Genomic DNA, 20206 nt, shown 5'->3' with positions numbered 1-20206 from the left:
ACAAGATACTTAAATTTAACTGAATTTAGAAGAGATGACTCTTTCCCAGAAAGACTGTAACTGAGCAATTTTATTTGGTGGGATTACAGGTTCTGTTCAGTTCATTTCTGCAGCTATTTTAAAATATTTCTTCCATGTAGAAGTTAAAATGAGAGGGAGGTCAAAAGAAAAAAAATATACTAAAAACATTTCTGCCCTATTCACTCAACCCTCAAAGACCAGGATCAATCCTAAACAGCTCAGCATACAAGAGCCTTTACCTAGGCCTCATGAAGTCAGTACATGTATTTAACTGACTTTGGCTCAGATCCAGAATTTCCTTTAATTTGAAAGAGAATTTCACCTGTGACAAACTTGCAGGATAGAGTTTAATATTCGTGTTCTGAAGAACAGAAACAAATGGGACTAATAAATCTTCAATAGAAATCTACAAGATTCTTCTGGCTTAATAAATTTAGCTGGGGGCAATTGCTCTTAAACACTCGATACATAAAAAGGGATCCTTTTTTCCATTAGCATGCAAATTCCTTACATGTTTCATCAGAACTACATCTTGCAAGTGTTTTAAGAGGTGAACATCATAGTGCTCTTTTCCCCATTCATGGCCATTCACATGTGGCCATGAAAGCTCCTTGCCTGTCTTGTCATTTCCTCTATCAAGCTTTTTTTTTTTAAATTAATTCACGGCACATGCAAACTAAACCAAAAATATCTATTTTTGTAAGATTCTCAGGTGTTTTCATCCTCCAGTTCTTAAGGTAGATGCCTGATACACATTTCCTCCTTTTCCAGCCAGTTTACATGGCACAGTGAGCCAACCATTTAAAGATTAATGCACATGGAGTGAAGTATTCTACAGGCTATACAGCTCCTTAAGTATTTCCTTTAAACTCTTGCACACATATGTAAAAGAAAACAAAATAAAGATTATTTGCAGAGTTTGGCAACGAAAATGAGGTGTTAGCAGCATTTTGAGCTGGCAATAAATTTTATTCGACCGTTTTATTACTACAGGGCAAAGGCAACTGTTTCTTTTGGGGTGTCTTTCAGCAGCATGAGATGAGGGTTTACATTTTAATGTATGGATAGTTTTGATAGAAATTCAGCATTTTGTAAATTACAGTTTATGCCAGATGTAAACACACGGCAAAACTGCATTTTGATTGTTTTGCATACATCATCATTCACATTTCTGAAAGAAATGAGCAAACTCTAATAAATCCCGCAAAACAAGGTCTGGTTCCTGGAGCACTAAAACATTTTTACATGTAGGCAAATGAAAACAAGGTCCATCTACCCAGGTGGTGCCAGCAGAGCAGGGTGTGCTCTGTGATGCCCAGGCAGACCGCATGGGCCCAGGCTGAGCTGAAGGAGGCCTGGGCACAGTGGAGCCCCATGGCTGAGGCTCCCGGAGCTAACATGGCTATGTGGCCACCAGCCAGCTCATGGCATCAGAGAGTCAGGAGTCATCTGCCTGGGAGTGAGGCAGGGCTGGCTCCCATCTGCTTGCAGATGATGCACAGACTTACAAGGCAGAGGACACGGATTCCTTACGATCACAGAGACGTCAGTGAGAGCCTTAATTAGCCAGGAATTATCGCTTCGTGTGTGTCCCGCTCTTACACTATTCCCTACGCCAGGATCTACCTTTCTCACTTCAGTGAAATACTGGGTGAGACAGAAACTGTTCTAACCCTTTCTAAGCCACATAGGAACTGCTCCATTAATGTAATTATTTTCATTTCAAGAATGAGTCAAGAGACAATGAGGGCTGAAGGAGTTGCTCCTCATTACTTTCTCTATTCCATCCTTAAACTCTACAACCACCCTATTAATCTCTGTTGGGAGAAAGAGCACAAAAATACCACAGCTGATGGTCTTGAGCCTTCGTAGAGTTGACTAAACAGGCAACGGCACACTCAATACAGGGCCCACAGAACCACCACAGTCTACAAAAGCCTCTTCTGTGGTCAGCTTGCCTACTCCAGCGACACACTGCTTTTTTCCCCCTATTTTTCACCTTTTTCCCATCTAACAGAAACAATTACTCCTTTTACTTCTGCTTTAGTGCTTCTGTTTATCTTCAATTTTAAAAAGCAGTCAAGGAAAAGACAAATTGTCACAAATACGAAAAGTATGTAATCATGCTGGACATCACTAGAAATGTACAATTTTTTAAATGAATCTTCAGGCTAACTGCAGCACAGGTATTTAATTAAGATGTCACTGAACTACCAATTATATCAATTGCTCTACCATGTAACTTCTGAACTTCTTTATGAGTGAACAGTTACCAGTGATACTGGCCTACAAAGATAATTTTTTTTCACTGACATGTCCAACACACAATGGAATAGAAGGAGACAGGAGATAAAATAAGATTCCAAATTCAAGGACTAATAAAATTGAATAAATACAGGGAACACCTTAAGAAAGTGTACAATCTTAGATAGTAAAGATATGGCTCTATTAATTGCATGGAGAAAAAAAGACATCATAAAACTGTCAAGATTTAGGATTTAGGAACAAATGTCACAAATTACAAAATAATCTTGGTATTTAGGGTAATCAGTACATTTGGGAATCACTTGTTGTCCAAAGTCTCGATGATTCTCAATGACTTCTCAGTGCTTTTCAATTAGTATCCCAAAGCCTAAATCACAACATAGGAGTGGAGTGGAAGAAAAAACTGAGATTAGTTGCCTGCATTAATAAGCACTCACACAACAGACATTTACATTGAGGATGTGTAGATACCGCAGGCCACAAGATGCTTCCCACTCTTCCATAGCAAATGCAGAGCTAGGAAGCCTCCAGCCCTGAAACTTTTCCTTATGGTGAACTTTAGTTTGAGAGCCTTACCATCACCCCAGGTCCCTGAAGCAGTAGGATACTCGTGAAATAAAACTCCTAAGTTATTCCAGGAAGCTGACCTCTACCATTTTACACAGGATATTAAATAGACCCCAGCTGTCTCCACTTACAAGTGACTTAGTTCACATGTTTTATAAAGGTCCATTCAGCTGCTTCATGAGCTATCGCAGAATTGGAGTGACTTTCTGTGAAGAAAGAAAACTATCCAGTGATTTCCCTTACCTACTTTTCATGCAGGCATATCTCGGTTCTCAAACATCGCAACTGGCATCTATACGTTGTAATATAAAAATCTGTGTCTCGATTATGAAAATATTTGACTGACAAACAGCTGTCTCAAGTCCATTGGAAAAAACATACACAGTAGAGCTTTATTTTTTGCTAAATCCAGGAAGATACAGTAGTCTTCATTTCCATGGATGCTTCCATATGCAAGCACTCATGGTAGACAACTACTCATCTAAACACAGTACAGTTCACACAATTTCACCCCAGAAGGCAGAGAAGTGACATGGATTTAGATCTTCCAAAGCACAAGAACACTTTTTCAGGCTTCCGAAAATAACCGTGATCAATATATTAGAAAAGCCATGATTATCCATGTCCGTTCAGAAAACTGTAGTTGAATTACTTCAAGAACTCAACAGGGTTTTCAAAAAAAGCCCCCATTTAAAAAGCTGACAAGTGATATTGCAATATTTTTGTACAAAGGATGTGCTCTGGGATGACTGAGTTCTTGAACTGAGTGACTAATGCTGATAAGGGATGGCAATTTCATGCTTGAAAGAAGAAAGATTAAAGTGATCTTGAATTTTGCAAGATTTGAAAACTTTAAAAAGTCAGTATTAAAAGGAGGTACACAATCCCATCATCTAAATATTCTCTAAAGCCTTTAAAAATATGTATTTGTACTGCAAACAAGCGGAGAAAAAAGCCATCTATTAAAAAAATTACTTCTCCTGGTTTTAAACATTGACACTCCCTGTTCCATTGCCTGCTGCCCTGGTGAGGTTAAGGCAATAGATGCCAAAAGATGCCTGGGCTCTTTGCCACTGACATTAGGATTTATAATTTTTATTTACTCTTTCCAGAACACATTTAATAAAATGTACTATTTTATTATACTTAAGAGTGAGATGGCATTTCAGTTCCATGTTCCAATTTTCAACGTCATGTAACTTTTTAAAAACCATTAGCTCTTGGGATGGCTTTTTTCCTGACTTGCCCTCATCGCCTTTCCATTTTTTTTAAACCTAAAAAAAAAAAACAGTTCACACATTTTTAAAGCACAGGCAATAAACTAACTGCAGTCCTCTATGTCTAACAATCCTAATCCATGTTACAAAATAATAATTCTCAATTTAAATGTCAAATCTTGACATTTTCATCATTTTCCTTTCCCACATATACCCACATACATATGTAATACGCATATCCAAACAGCTTAATAGAGCATCTTATTTACTTTACTACTACTGTACTGTCTTAGTAGGTCCACAATAAGCAAAACTGTTTTCAAGACTGTTATGTCAAATTATAAAACAAACAACATAAAAAATCACGGAGCAGAATCTTTTAGCAATATTGATTGACTGATTTTCATTTTGAAAGCTATTACTGAACAGTGTGGGCTGACATGTTTTGAGATTATGGAAAAATAAAAATTCCCCCAAAATTATTCCAAGAAATAAAGGTATAGCACCCCTGCTTTCCAAAAACTCAGGTCTTGGATAATTCAGACTGGAATGTAAGTTAGACAGCAGAGTTTTCCAACTATTTGCAATTGTACAATCATGCAATTAGCTCAAAATGAAATTGAGGTAATGAAACTATGTGCAGCATCAGAATTTTTTCAATAATGACATAATAAACCCACTTAGTGGCAAATCCTGTATGAGATCAGTATGGCAGCGTGAGGAGTAATGACAAAAAGAGAAACCACAACTGAGAAAGACTTGAAAGGTGTCTTAAACTACTTGTAGACCACATGAGCGGCCATCTCCAACACACATCATCAGCTACTTTTCCTCTTGTAAAACATTAACAATTTTTGACCAAAATGGCTTCTGCTGGAGCGTAAAACTGGGTGCAGGGTAAGCAGGCAATGCCAATCCATCCCAGCTGCAACCAGTTCCCTTTAGCACTTCAATACCAAACACAAACTAGAAGCAGACTGTCTGAAGTCAGTAAATTTCACAGAAACCCAAACTCTCCTATTACAGAAAGTGCATAATTTTTGCGAAGTGATAAAAACAAGTGCCTTGTACAAGCTCTTACCAACAATCTACATACGAGAGACTTTGGTTAAAAAAAATTTCCCCCATAATACTCATTTCATCTTCCATCTAAATTCTCATAGTCCAAGTACTCTTTGATTTCAATACTAACTTTTTCTTCTCCCACACCCAAAATAATTTCCTATTTGATTTTGTGACATCCCTTATTTACTGTACGAACTCTCTACTAGCACTTCCACTTTCCATCTTCAAACTTTACTGACTGGCATTAATCTCCTTGAGACCGAGCAAGTTACAGTTGGGTGGCCACTCTGCATTAGAATCACAGAATGGTCTGGGATGGAAGGGATCTTAAAGGTCATCTACTTCCAATCCCCCTGCCATGCACCCTTCACTAGACCAGGTTGCTCAGCTCCATGGCCTTGAACACTTCCATGGATGGGGCACCCACAACTTTTCTGGGCAACCTTTCTGTTCCAGTGACTCACCCACCCTCACAGTAAGGAATTCTTTCCTAATACCTAATTTAAACCTACCCTCTTTCAGCCATTCCCCCTTGTTCTGTCACCCTAAGCCCTTGTAAAAAGTCCCTCTCCGTGTTTCTTGTAGGCTCCCTTCAAGGTACTAGAAGGCCACAAGTAGGTCATCCCAAAGCTTTTCCAGGCTGAACAAACACAAATCTCTCAGCTTCTCTCACAGGAGAGGTGATACATCTCTCTAACCATCTTAGTGGCCCTGGTCTGCCCCTTCTCTGACAGGTCCATGTCCTTCCTGTGCTGGGCACTCCAGAGCTGGATTCAGTGTTCCAGGTGAGGTCTCACCAGAGTAGGGCAGAGGGACAGAATCCCCTCCCTTGCCCTGCTATCCACACTGCTTTGGATGCAGCCCAGGACACGTTTGGCTTTCTGGGCTATGAGTGCCATGGCCAGGTCATGCCCAGCCTCTCATCCACCAGCACCTTCAAGTCCTCCTCTGCCAGGCTGCTCTCAATCCCTTCACCCTCCAACCTGTGTTGGTATTAGGGGTTGCCCTGACCCAAGTGCAGCACCAGCACTTGGTCTTGTTAAACCTCACCACTCCCATGAGCCACTTCTCAAACTTGTCCACCTGGGCTCCCTCTACAGTCAAAATGAGCATTTCCAGAGAGCAATTCATTGTACTCCAGGGTGGGCACTGAGTGTGAGTAGGATGAATTATTCTCATAAAGCACATGCTCACTCTGCACTCACTATGGGGAGACCCTAAATGATTAGGATGGAGTACACTTTTAATATTCAGATGATTAAAGTTAAGTGTCTACTCACAATTATCTCACATCCCTGTTGTACTTTGTTATGCATGGCTATGTGTACCTTTTGTGAATCCATCATGATATACCAGAGCACAGCCATAAAAAGAAAGTCTGTTGTAACCCTTTGACATCTCCCACTCCTTCAGAGAGTTTAAGAAACCAATACTCTTAAACTGTCCTGCTGTATCTAGTGCCCAGGAAGAGGATATAGATAAAAACAGCAGCCAGGATTTCAGTGACTGGAGAGAGCATGATGTCAGGGAGTGGTGTATGACCCAAATGACAAAAACCATGTTGCTACAAGTCTCTATTTAAGTACTCACAATTTTAAATCTAAGCCTTTTCATATCATTCCTCTTGACTGCTGAATTTTTGATTACTTCTTGTTTCTTAATCTCTCTTTTCTAAAGCCTATTGTTACTACGTCAAGTTTGGGAACCATTCCTTTCCCAAAAATGTCAGACTAAAAGACTGTGTGCCTTGACTATAAGAATTTCTTAAACCAGCTATTGCAAGTTATTTCAGTCTATGCAGAGAGTGATCTCACTTTTTTGTACTCCAGGAAAAGCTACTTCATTGATTGTATCTCTAAGTTTTGTCTTTAAACCTTGTCTTCTTGTCTTTAAACTTTGTCTACTATGAACAGTGGTTAAATTGTCCTTTATCACTATTTTAGTGAACTTAGTTGACTTTACAGCTTCTTCCAGAATTGTAGGCTCAATATCCCTTCGCTGATGTAAAGGACAGCAAAAGATTATTTGCTTTTCATGACTTAAGCTTTGCTTCTGCAAAATAGTCTTGTTCACTCTCAACTTTGGGTTACTGGAAACCAAGCAGTCTTTGAACTGTATTTTATTACAGACATCACAATATCCTATTGATCTGGGATATTCCAATATACTTTAAATGTCTTCTAAGAAAACTGCCTCATCAGTGTGATTCACCTGTCTGCCATTTATCTGTATCCACAAGTACCTTTAATTTCTAGACAAATGGATTACCTGACTCTTCTGTGCAAATTCTAACTATTCTTGTTCTTGTACTGCCATGATCCTCAGTTCCAGTCTCACTTGTTTGTATTTTTTCACTTCTGCATAAATATTTGCTTCTGAAATAACTGACATCTCCAAAAGATGTTCTAATCTGACCAAATAGAATTTGAAAGTAATAAAACCTTCTTGAGTCCTTAAGAATAGAGACAACATGAATAATAAGCAACAGAGAATTAAGAAACTCCAGGTAACACTTTTTTGTTTTAAATGATGCTACAAACATAAAGGCAGTATGATGAATGGGATTCTATGCAATGAAGAGATACAGGTGCTCAGTTCTGCAGAAGTATTAACTTGTCTGGGCCCTTCCTTAAGTTTAATGAAACATATCATTCTAATTTTCAGACTATAGTCATTGATTCCAACCTGTCTGGATATGGGTATTACTGCTTTGATCAAAACTTGTTGCTCAGCATTTTATAAAAAGCAGAGATAAACAGTGAGGCAACAAACTGATTAGAGATGTCTGCGAGGAAACCACAAAGATCAGTGGGTAGGCCTATCTCCATTAACAATCTAGAAGGTTATCTAAGGATAAACAACACACTAATTAAAGTGCAGATGTTGCTTAATCTCTATGTCATAAAGTTCACAAAGTATGCTGACAGATAAAGTCGGCAAAACGAGATTTGCTTTATAATCTACTTCCTAGCAGAGAAAAGTAATACAAGTCATTGACATTCACTGTCCCAAAGGAACCTGGCAACCAGTAATAAAGGTTCCAGTGCTGTGTTAGTAACATTAGACATAAACTTCAATACTGTACAGCAATCAGAAAGTCTCTAACTGCAGCTCTGGAAGCATTTGACTAGAAGCATTTGCACTTGAAGAAAGGAGATGTACTCCGCACCGAAATGACTGTATCTGTGACACAACCTGGAGTTCCAGAGACAACACAGCATTGTACAAAATGCCTAGGTGACAACACAGAAGCAGACATCGAGTATTTCAGAAGATATATACTGAGTTAGAGAGGAATTATTTGTGATGCTAAAAGGGAGCCTAGTTAGGAGTGAGACAGGTCAACAGAAATGCTAAATCAATGAATAAACTATTTTTATACCCTATATATATATATAGGGTATAAAAGCCCTATATTATTTTATACCCTATTATCTAGAGTATAAAATAAAATATAAATATACTATTTTTATATAAACTAGTTTTATAATAGTTGCAGCATCTGAACTCTAAATGGTGAAGTCTCAAACATGCATGCTTGATGGGACACCTCTGCACAGTCTGCCTGTGCTAATGCATTTTTGTTCATCTTAACATCAGGACCTTATGATTTGAACAACCAAAGCTGTTTGAATCAGTGTAGCTCTTTCAATTCACCAGCGGAAACTTAAGCCCTAAATTTCCAACTGGATTCTTGGATTAGCTGGAAGATATGTATGCAATTCCGCCGTTAGCAGCAAGTGCTAGGCTGCTGACACAGATGAACAGTTAACTATGCATATTTGCTTTTCAGAACATAATGCAAGAAGAAGCAGAAACTCTTCCTTCAGCTGTAATCCCCTGGTTAAAATACTGTATAAATGATGATGCACTACCTCAAAGTCAGGGCACCTAAAGATCAGAACTGTATTTTCTAGTGAACACCAGCTGACTAGAATTCATTGAAGGTCTGTCATTTTTGATGAGACATATTTATATTCTAGACAGACAGAGTTTTTCTGGGAAAATTATGTGATCATCAGTGAGGGAAACTGAAAAGCAAAAGTCATACAGAATACATAGTACTGTGAATCTTAAGTATCTAATTTGATCTTTAATATGCAATGTAAAAAAACATCCCAAGGTATTTGTAAGATGAGGAAAGAGGTAGAAAATCAAAACTTCATGCAAGAAAGTGGGAATCTTACTGAGACTTACTAAAAAGGATGCAATTTTAAGTTGGATATAATGTATCTATGAGAATCCTGCCATATTTCTATTTATATGTTGGATTTTATTATAACTTTATTCAAAATACTGTTGCTAGGTATGTTTTAAATCTGTTGTAAATATAAGATTTTCATATCCTATATATGTTTTTAGTATCATGGTGGTTTTAAAAAATGTACGATTCTGTATTTCTATGCGTTAAACATTTCCAATTTTTTTTGTAGAAAAGGAATGCAATTCCTTGTCACAATGAGGGAAAGTTAAATGTGACATTCAATGGCTTCACAGCCCTCCCTTTTTATTGGAAAAGAGCAGAGTACGCAAGGTCCTCTAAGGTTGTTTCACTTCGGCGGTAGCTGTGTACCCAAATGAGTCCTCCCCCAAACGTCTAAGCACAGTCAGTACATTCCCAGCTCCTACAGCCAAGTTAAACTGAAAACGGTCCTAGTTCAGTAATGATTGAGGTGGTTTGCTCTAATCAAATTAAACCAGCCAAATGTTCTTTTCAAAGGTAACTGTCTACTCTGCAGCTGTATGCAAAATACCACATCAAATGTGGAAAAAAAAGTGATAGAATTCTATCCTTACAGTAGAGCCCTGGCTCCACAGACGAAGAGAAACAAAAGCACCAGTGCAGCTAGGAATTACGATCACAGAAAGCTCCTAGAAATATGCTAACTTAAGAAACAGTGAACAAAGTACTGAAATTTCCAGTTTATAATTAATTGATTTCAGGGAGAAGGGAGTTCTCTGGCACTGTTAAACAGCAATTTATCACACTGACCACACTTCAAATAGATAATAAAAGACTAGCCAAAGTTTCACATAAAAGAGAGAAACAAATCACCCAGGCTTTTTCCATTCTATTTCTCACTTCATTTCTCTGTTTCTATCAAAATATGTAACATTCTGCACTGACTAATGTTTCAAAAGTCCAGACTCAACAGGTTTCACTTAAACTCTGTATGATTCATCTACACTAGAACTGAGTTTTCAATCATTAAATATGGGAAATTCCTGTAAAGATGAATTCATGTCTGAGTTAGTTTTTTATTTTCTTTTATTCAGAGAAGATCAGTCACCTGTTAATGATAATCCAGAGTAATAAGCAGTCAGTACTGGTATGAACCCTTTTAAAACAGTACAGAACTTTTTGCTAAGTTTGTAACTGTTTGCTAGGAATGTAATGGGAAACCCACCCTAGCACAACTCTACCAACACAAGCAAATTTGCCCTGTATTTAGGTATGTGAAATGTTCACCTTGTCCTAAAATTATGCAAGATACTTCAGAGAACAGAAACCCATCTTCTTCTAAAACCCTAAAAAATATCTAAAGCACCATATGAAAGAGTTTCTTACTACTCATATAAAACATTTTTATACTGCCTAAAGAAAACACAACTGTGTTGTTAGAAATTTAAAGCCTGATTTTAAAGGGATTATTTAGCAGACTACTTCCTTTTTTTTCTACGGATGGGACAATTTTTTAAAGATGAAGGGTAAATAAATAGAAAAATCAAAACAATAATTTGGATGCAATGAGGTATTTTGAAAAGAGTTTGGAAATTAACAGTCACACTTCCACTCTTTGATGATCATCTCATCAAAAGCTTCCCAAATGGAAAATGTCAAAGCACATGTTGGAGAAAACCACCCCTTGGAAAATTCTGAAGTGGTTTATTTATTAAATACAAATGCTCTAGAGTTTAAAGGCATACCTGTTAAATAATCATGCATGCATAATTAGAAGTATTTTTCAGAATATAAGAAGATATGAAGAACAGGTATAAGTGGAGAAATCTCCTCTCTTTTAAAAAAACCCCACAGCTTAGTTATTTATGTATGTGGGCACACTTATCTTTTGATAATTTGTTAGATCATTAAGAATCAACTTGTTCAGCAATACTGGAAAACAACTAGACTTCATGCCAAGAAAACTAAATCCTCTGTATACAGCAAAGTTTTGGAATGAACTGCAACTTCTATTGTATTTACTGTTACAAAACTTCGTAAAATAATTTCAGAACTTCAGAACTAAATTCTACCACCTAAGAATTATTACAATGACAAATAATCACTCTTGATGTCAAATTCATGTTACTGTTCTGTCAGGATAGTTGTATTACTAATTCTGGATGATTCATTTTAACTTTTAATAGAAATATTCTCTAGAAATAAGGCTTTAAACTATGAATAAGAATCAGCATCTGTGATTCATGCTGTAATGTATATTCTCCCCGATCTCTATCCAGAAAGATGTTTTAAAATTCAGTGCATTCTTAGTATCATAGCTATTTCTATTTGATAATGCACTTAGACCTGTGCTAAGCTTCAAACAATGGCTTAAATCCCACCAAGCACACCTGAGTGACTTAGTGCTTTGCTAAGTCACGAACTCCAGGTCCAGCCTGCTCTCTTTTAAACCCTGGGAAAACAAGCACTTTTCCTCTCCCTGCTCTGTTCCACACTTCAGCTGGAAGTGAGTATCATGAAGTAAACTGCAAAGTCCCAATCAACCCACCCTGGCCCCTGTCTGTAAGTGTGCACTATCCGCTCTCCTGGCATCTAAACCTTTTCAAGGCTCGGTTTTGAATCCCGTACCCCACTCCATTCCCTTGCCTGGAAGTCACAGCCTACCATCAGCAGTGGTTGTGGTGAAACAACTTGGTTTTCCATTCCGGGCAGGACCCAGCAAGACTAAATATCTCCAAGAACAGCACAGACATAACCATCCACAGATTTAAAGAAGGAAGGGCGCAGTGGACATAATCTAAAATGACTAACATTTACTCAATACAAAAACTGGAAACATGTTTTTTGTAAAAAACTTAGATTTAGAATGAGATAAAATACTTTTTAAAAATGCTCTTGTACTCACTCCAGAAACTGAATTTTTGAAGGCTCAGAAGTCCGTTCCATACTCAACCCTTCCTTCCTGAGATGCTCTTATCTTGTCCTGTTTCTGCCAGATCATGTATTAAAACAAAATCATCACATCCATAACTAACAAACAATTCATATGATTGGCAAGAATATCCTTGTTTTCCCTGTACATGCTCATTCTGTGTACTGTAAGGTTGCAAGCAGATGATGACAGGTCAACATTCATGTCCACTCTCTGCCCAATGTCCTCTGTCAACTAATTTCTCCAAGTCCTATGTACCCTGTTCAGTGGCAGCCACATCATTCCCCTTTGCCCTCCAGCCATCAGAGAAGCCATCTTTCCAGGTAGGCAGTCCCTTCCTCCCCAAGACCTTTGCAGTGTCCCTTGCAGTGGCCAGACAGTGCAGGGACAATCTCCCTTCCCCTCTGACCAAAACTGCTCTCCAGCCTGGAAATGCCTTTCTCCTGCCAAGGCACTTCCTGTCTTCCCATCTGCCTTGAAGACCATCCTGTTTGTGTGAGACTAAAACTGACTCTGAAGCTCATTCAGTTTTTCCTTCCCATTACTCATCCACCATTTCTACCTCAGCTGAGATTCATCTGCCACACAAATACTTGGCAAGTTTCAAGTTCAGTTTCTTCTGCTCACTCCATCCCGGTATCTTATTTTACTCTTTCTGTGTGCAAGACAATCTCTCTAACTAGCAATGCAAAGATCACCATTTCTTTGTCTCTAGGGGCTTGCCAGATGCCACAATGAGTGATGCTACACAAAAATAAATTGTATCGCACAATACAGCACACCGGTGATGTGGAAGAATGACCTCACAGACTAGAAGTTTTAACATTAGCTTGGCAGAAAAAAGAAGGAAGGAAGCAGAATTCACTAGAGACAAACACCCCCTAAAATAGAAATGTTTCACTTGACGGGATGGAACATCTCAATGATTTTGAGAAGATCATCCTTTCAACTTATTAACAGTACAGTAATAAAGCCAGAAGCCAACATCAGCATTACCCAAAACCAGAAAGAGAAATAAAATCAGCTACTGCCTTTCGAAATTTTTTCCCTCTTTTAGTTCCTCATCATTTTAGTTTAACAAACAGAAAAAAGCAAAACAAATACACGTTCAAACTGTTTTGCAAAAGGTTAGCTAGGTATTGATGATATGCTACTGATATGTTCTGAATGCCCTATCAGGCTAGACAGGGAACTTATAAAGACACTTATAAAAAGACCTTCTAAGTATAAGGAAATTTTAAGCCCCAAGCCATTTATACACTTCTGGGAGCTCTGAGCAAGGTCAAGCAAGTTCTGGTCTTTATGTCAGCATATGCAGGGATGGGGGAGTGACATGTGTGCCAGCCTCTCTCCCCCACACTCAGGTGGTCTTGCCAAGGCCATCAGTTGATGGGCTCCATCAACCACTCAAGTGCAAACCAAGAGATAACAGCATGGACCACTGGACTGCAAAAGCAGGGAAAAGGCAGCAAGACATGACTGCTGTACTGCAGAGAGCAGTTTACAGAGCCATTTATAGTTCAATGGTATAAAGTAACACAGAAACTTGGACATGGCGTAACTGTGCAAATAATCATAATTACTGTGCTGCCCCCCCACCGATTCGTATACAAAAAAGAATGAGGAATAGAGTTAAGACTTCCAGCTAGGTGGATCATTCTGTTGAACCTAAGTCAATTAGCTGGGGCACATATTCTGCAAAGTAACAGGAAAGAGAGAATTAAGATTTTTAATTCTTACATGGTTATGATCACTTTGAATGGCAAGATCTCTAACACTTACCTTTGAAATAACAACCCAGACTAGATTATACTTTAATAGGTCATATTCAATGTAATTTTGGATATTTTAAAATTGAATAGTTACTAAACCATGAAAATACTAAAGAAGTTGTATTCATAAAACAAAAGTTATGAGATAGGAAGCAAAAATACACAGCTTTGCATGTTTGTTCAATTTGCTTAAGGTTTAATGCTACTAAAACTGTTAAATATAAATACGATAGAAAACAAGCACGGCAAGAATTACAGTAGTCTGTCTTGCATATCACCTTCCCAGAGTGCAAATTCACAGTTTGATGATGATTAAGATATGGGGAAAATTATTCATCTGATTACCAGCAGGAGAGAGATAAAACGAATGCAAAATACAGCTGAATTTAGCATTATAATCACAAGAAGAATTTTTACAGCTATCTTGCAGCAGGGTTTTACACACAGGAATTTCCTGAATCTGTCATTTATTCCTGGCAAAGTCTGTTCTTTATCTACATATATTTCATTTTTCCCAACTAGAACAGCACTAAGCTATATAAGCGCTGGACCAACTTTTGCCAGATTTACCTACTGTATATATTAAAGTTTTACTAAAGCATGACATCTTATTATCTGAAACATGAGCTAGAGGAGCACCTTGATCATCCTACCAGGTACAAGGGACTTTTCCAAGCCCATGACATACCTAATTTTAGAGGGATTTACAGTAAGTTTTACTCTTGAAGATCCTATTTTTAACTTTATTTTGTAAAAATAAATAGAATAGAGTAAGGTGTCCTGGCAGAGAGGAGCTCTATACAAAGGGCAAATGTGAACAGGAAAGAATTTTAAGCACATAACAATTATCTTAACTGCCTTTTCCCCATGCCTTTCTATACATCATTCTTAACAGTCTTAAAAATTTTAGATCAGTCCTCCAGACCTTAATTCCATTACAGTACAGAGATTTTCATTACTATCACTGTTCTGATGAAGATTATATTTCCCTTTGATTCTTTTCTTGCACCCTGTGTTGCCTTATTCTGTAGTGAAGCCTTATCTAACTTCACTATCCATCTTTGTAAAAGCAACTCTGCTGTGAAAAATGCATCTCTTCATTGTACAAATATGGAAATTATGGACTTGGAACAAAGGAACACAAAACAAAGCTCTCATAATTAGCAAGCTGTAGCATGGAAAAATATGATAAATACTGTGTTTAAAATTATTCTGTGCTATTTAGACATCTCTCCCTTATGGATAAAATTCTCTTCCAACCCTAGTGCCAAGCACTGGAAACCAGTTTTGGCTCTAAGTATGTCTCAGAGGAATTGAATCTACAACTGTTAAGACAAACCTGGGCTGGAGTAGCAATGCTGGTCCTGAATCCTGGTTCTATGACCAGCAAAGCCATGGAGCTCTACCTGTGCCTAGAAAATACTGGGTCTTTCCTTACCAAACTGTTCTTCACATTTAGCACCACTTCATGGCAACAGAGAAGCCCTGAGCTGCTGAGCTCCTTACTGTACTCCCTGGAGAAGCCCAGAGCTACCATTTGAATTGAAAATGACACTCAGCCTAAGTTCATGTGGCCTGTGATCTCTGCTGTCAGCTGATGCCAGACTACCACAGCGGAGCACAGAGCCTGTGCAGCTCATCTGTACAAAGTGTGTCTAAATTCTGACTCACAGAATGGCTGCTGGCTTGCATTGAGCAGCTCATGGATCACACATGCCACTACTTAAAGGTAACAGACACAACATCGAATTTGCAATTCCAACGTAGTTCTCTCACGCTAGTTGCTTGTAATATTCAGAAAAGAACTAGATGTCCCCTCAAAATCAAAAATATTTGGTTTTAAATATTTGTGCTGTTATCCCAGTGCTGTGAAAACAATGTACATTTTAATCCAGTATGTAGACAATGCATCTGGCATTGTTTTAGTTATTAGCCTGGCCATGACAGCAGTTTCCAGAATGCAGGCCCAAACAATTAAAATTTTTTGAGCATAATATGTTCAATAAAGTACAGTTAGATCAGCTGCTTAAGACTGCAGCACTTCTTTTATAGTACTTCCTTTTCTGAGTATATTTACATAATACAAAAATAGATGTTTTATTTCAATAAATTGCAAACTCTTCTACCATATTTTCTAACAGAACTGGGCCATTTAAATGTTTTCAAATAATTTTTCAATTTGAAGGACATGATTCTGGTTACTCCAGAGGGCTCCTTATCTACTCTACAGATTAAAAATATGGACAAAAGACATGAGTATTTGAACAGCATTCCTCACATTTTAGAAGAGATGTTTGAAATTGCTTATCTTCTGCCTTTTTGTGGAAGAAGGTGTGCAACCAATGCCCCAGGCACCCTACCAAACAGCCCCTTGTGTCTGAAAGGCTGCTTATGGCAAAAGGTACAGGCTTCACAACACCACTAAGAGGACCCGGAACACACAAAGATTTTTATATTGAAATTACATTCTCATATTGCTGGTTGAAATACTCACTGCTTTGCTGAGAATTAGTTTTCATTCAAGCTTGTAAAAATATTTGAAGCGTCAGTGTATTTATACAATGCTCTCTTGAGATTCAACTGCACTTAAATCATGCAAAAGAAGCCTGCAGTTGCACAGTCAGTTCATCAAATAGCTCTTTGGAAAACAAGAACTCTACTTTCATGATTTAGCTGCATTCAAGATTAGAAAGCTCTTAAAAAGATCATTTACATCATAGGGAAAGATGTCAATAGTAGAAAAATTCTTAAGTATTATGTTCAATTATTCCCAAACAAGTTTTAGCTTTCAAATACATAAATGCCAAAACTTGGACAACTAAATCCTCATTTTCTTTCATAAATTAATGGGCTGAATTTCAAAGATTTTGACAACTTCCAATTATCCCTCTATTGCCAAAGAAGAACTTTGTATGTGCTCCTCTAAACCAATCCACTTGATTGTGATCAAACATACGATCTCCAAGCAAAGACATCCACACTGTTGAAGGATACTGAGTAAGCCTCTGGCATTACCAGGTGCCAGCCAATTGTGGATTTGCTTGATGAGCAATGGAAGTGTGAGCTGCAGCCTGTATATGTCCCACTGCTCACTGAAGTGAGACCAATGACCTGCACTCCATGATCAGCATTTCAGAATACATACACTTTGCCTATTCAGCTTTGACATAAAGGAGACTGTTACATTACGCTGCCTTGAAATGAACAAAAATTAATTCATCTCTAGCTATTGACTTTTGTAATTTAAGTATTATTCTCTGTCTCATCTTTGCTCCTGCACCTAATAATCTCACCCCCTCATCTCAGACCTTCCAAAAAAAGGATGATTACATGTGCAAGGAATTTTGAAATTCACCTGTAAGTTCAGAGTATCTATTTCTCTAGGACTGAGAGAGTCTTGGTGTTAAGTGAAATACAAAATGTTTTCCTTTTGCTGTATAATATGTGCATAAGTAACGCAAAGAATGGGAAATACTCCTGCTAATACAGCACCACCAGCAAGATGCTGACCAGTTTCAATATGGGTATCTGCAAAGTGAAAGTCCGTAATTTTAATAAAAGACACTCACAGGCTGCTGAAGGTTTCTAGCTACAGAAAAATGTAAGAGGTTACAGTAGGGCTAATCTTATCATTGAGAGCACAGGCCATTTATCAGAGATTTATGCTATTGACACAACAGAAAGGACATCCTGGGGCCACTGCCACCATTTTGTGAGCAAGGTCTGACACCTGTACTTTTGCCCTTTTGGTAGCACAATCAGCAGTTCATGGTGAAAATTAGTACCAAACAGTACTCAACCATAAGGCTGCCTGAAAAGCTTGAAGTCTTAAGCTGTTACTTCTCTTTAACATGATGATCTATAGCTCTCTATAAGAACATCTAAAAAGCTAGAATGCACATTCCACTACTGCTCTCATTCCTGCCATTTCTATAATGAACAGAGCTGCTAAAAATCAGCTGCAGCTGGCAGTACTAATAGTTCAGACAAAACCAGGCAGAGGTTGGGGTTTTCTTCATTTTCTCTCATGCCGGAGGAAACAATATTATATGGCTCCTTGCCCATCCATTCCAACACTTAAATCACACACCTATGCCTCTGGAGATGGGTGTTTGTGTGTGTGGGAGGCAATGCACAGGGATGAGGTGAGGTCTGGCAGGCAGCTCCATGGCCTGTTGAAACCTCAAACCACACTTCATGTACACAGTTTAGTGCTCACTTCAGCCACAAACCCAAACTAGTGTCCATTCCATTTATGCCCCCAAACCCTTGCTCACCCAATTCACGTACTAAACCCAGGACCCCACTGATCAGGACCCTGGCCCCACTTCCTCACCTGACCACGTTGGGGTGTTCGAATGTCTCCAGGTGCCTCAAAACCGCCACCTCTCGGATGGTGGACAGCGGCATCCCCTCCTCGCTGGTCTGCACCCGTACCCGCTTCAGTGCAACAAAGCGTCCTCCATTCTTCAAGTCTCGGGCTTTGAACACCTTCCCGTAGGCTCCTTCCCCAATCTCAGCCACACATTCATACTGCTGGTCAGCCAGGTTTGTGCTGTCCTTATCCATGCTGGCACCAGTCCTCTTCCTCCTCTCCAAGTGCCTCGAGACGGCTCTCAGTCTCACTTACTTTCTGAAAACCAGTACTTTGCTTGGGTGCAGACAGGCCACGCAACTTGGTACTTCTGGCAGAGAGGCAGTAGGAAGCTCCTGCCCTCCTGTTCTTGTTCCTTTTCTATACTGGCCACAATGTGCCTCCTCTTTCGGCCACCAGGAATTATCATACAGTCTTTGGGAGCATTGCCTGTGTAAAGCCAAACAAATCTGGAGGACAAACCAAGCAAGAAAAGTAAGTTTACTTTAGTTTACTTCATTACTTTGCGTTGTTCAAAACCTGCTAAAATTAAGCTAATACAGTAGATAGCTACATGCAAAGCAAAATCGTGGTGGAAAGGAAGATGTGAACCACAAGGGTGACATATGTATCAATGTCCCGGAGTGGCTGATACACTACAAAGTTATCACAGTCTGTGCAAAAGGCCAGGCACACGGCTACAGAGCAACAGCATGCTGAGGGGTTTTACTGAGGAACGAGCTAAAGATGATGACCCCATGAGATGGCAGAGCTAACTACTCATGTGTGAGACAAAGTGTACATCCAAGAACTTATGTCAGGATTTTGGGACTCAAAAGTTTTGAGTCATTGAACATGGTGGAGTCTTCGATATATTTTATGCTATATTACTGTCACTTGCTTGTAAATAATAGCATTTGGAGGTTGCTGCCTTGGTCTGCTCTCTCCTGTGCTAAGCCCTTCATGAACACATTATGAGCACATCGCAAGAAACAAAGCACCTGTGGAGGGGTGAAATACATACATATTTAAATGACAGTAATATGTTATGAAGCATTGTGTGCTGAAATAGATTCAGAAATATGCACTTTAGAAAATTTATTAACAAGCAAGGGTTTTGGCTGTGGATATTGCAATGTGTGTCACTGGCAGCTCCCTGCAAAGCACCATGGTAAAAGATGTCTTCAGGAACAGCATGCTCTGCTGCTGAGTGCATGAGGCTGAAAAGCAGAAGCACTTCCTTCTGCATCCAGTTTCATCCACTTTCTGCAGGACTGGGCAAATCCTCTCTGCTCACAAAGCTCCACATCAATTCCTCCCTTCCCCCTGACCCTTTTTAATACAGCGATACTGTGACCTCCAGGACTCTAGCCCTCTCCTACACCGCATTTTTACCGTCCCAGGATGAAAGAGCCCCACATAGCTCAGTCGGGGATCCCTGAAGTGGAATTCACGCACAAAGCGCCAGGGCTATTCCGCACACTTACACTTATCTTACACCTTAGCTGCAGATGAAAACAGCAATCTGAAGGAAGCCTGTGCCCACTGCTCATCCCTCCTCCCCGGCTGCACCCAGAGACGGCTCCCTGCCTGGCCGGCTTCAGTTCCCAGCACAGCTGCCACCGCACCGCACCGCCCCAGCCAGCGGTGGGCAGCATCACCGGGCGACACCAGGCGCGGGCCGCCGCGGGGGTACCCCTGCCCGCCCCGAGCCGCTGTGCGGGGATCCCCTGCCCGAGCCCAGCGGTGCAGGGGGGGATCCCCTGCCCGAGTCCGGCGGTGCTAGGGTCCCCTGCCCGAGCCCGGCGGTGCGGGGGGGATCCCCTGCCC

The 20206-nt window shown here is 39.5% G+C and overlaps 1 protein-coding gene across 5 annotated transcripts in view; it reads right to left on the bottom strand.

Moving 5' to 3' along the window:
• CDK6 (cyclin dependent kinase 6) overlaps positions 1 to 20206 on the bottom strand; it is a 139700-nt gene that overhangs the window by 118410 nt on the left and 1084 nt on the right. For all 5 annotated transcript variants that reach the window (XM_042044390.1, XM_042044391.1, XM_042044389.1 and 2 more), the window contains exon 2: positions 18359 to 18846. In XM_042044390.1, the coding sequence (XP_041900324.1) occupies positions 18359 to 18591 (233 nt within the window). In that variant the 5' untranslated portion in view covers positions 18592 to 18846. The remainder of the gene's footprint in view (positions 1 to 18358; positions 18847 to 20206) is intronic.

Source organism: Corvus kubaryi, unplaced genomic scaffold, assembly GCF_017639235.1.
Source record: "Corvus kubaryi isolate FWS band 111438036 unplaced genomic scaffold, C.kubaryi_AGA036_p1.0 37398, whole genome shotgun sequence".
Lineage (NCBI taxonomy): Eukaryota > Metazoa > Chordata > Aves > Passeriformes > Corvidae > Corvus > Corvus kubaryi.
Note: the sequence above shows the minus strand (reverse complement) of the source record. Positions and strands in the feature narration are given on the sequence as shown.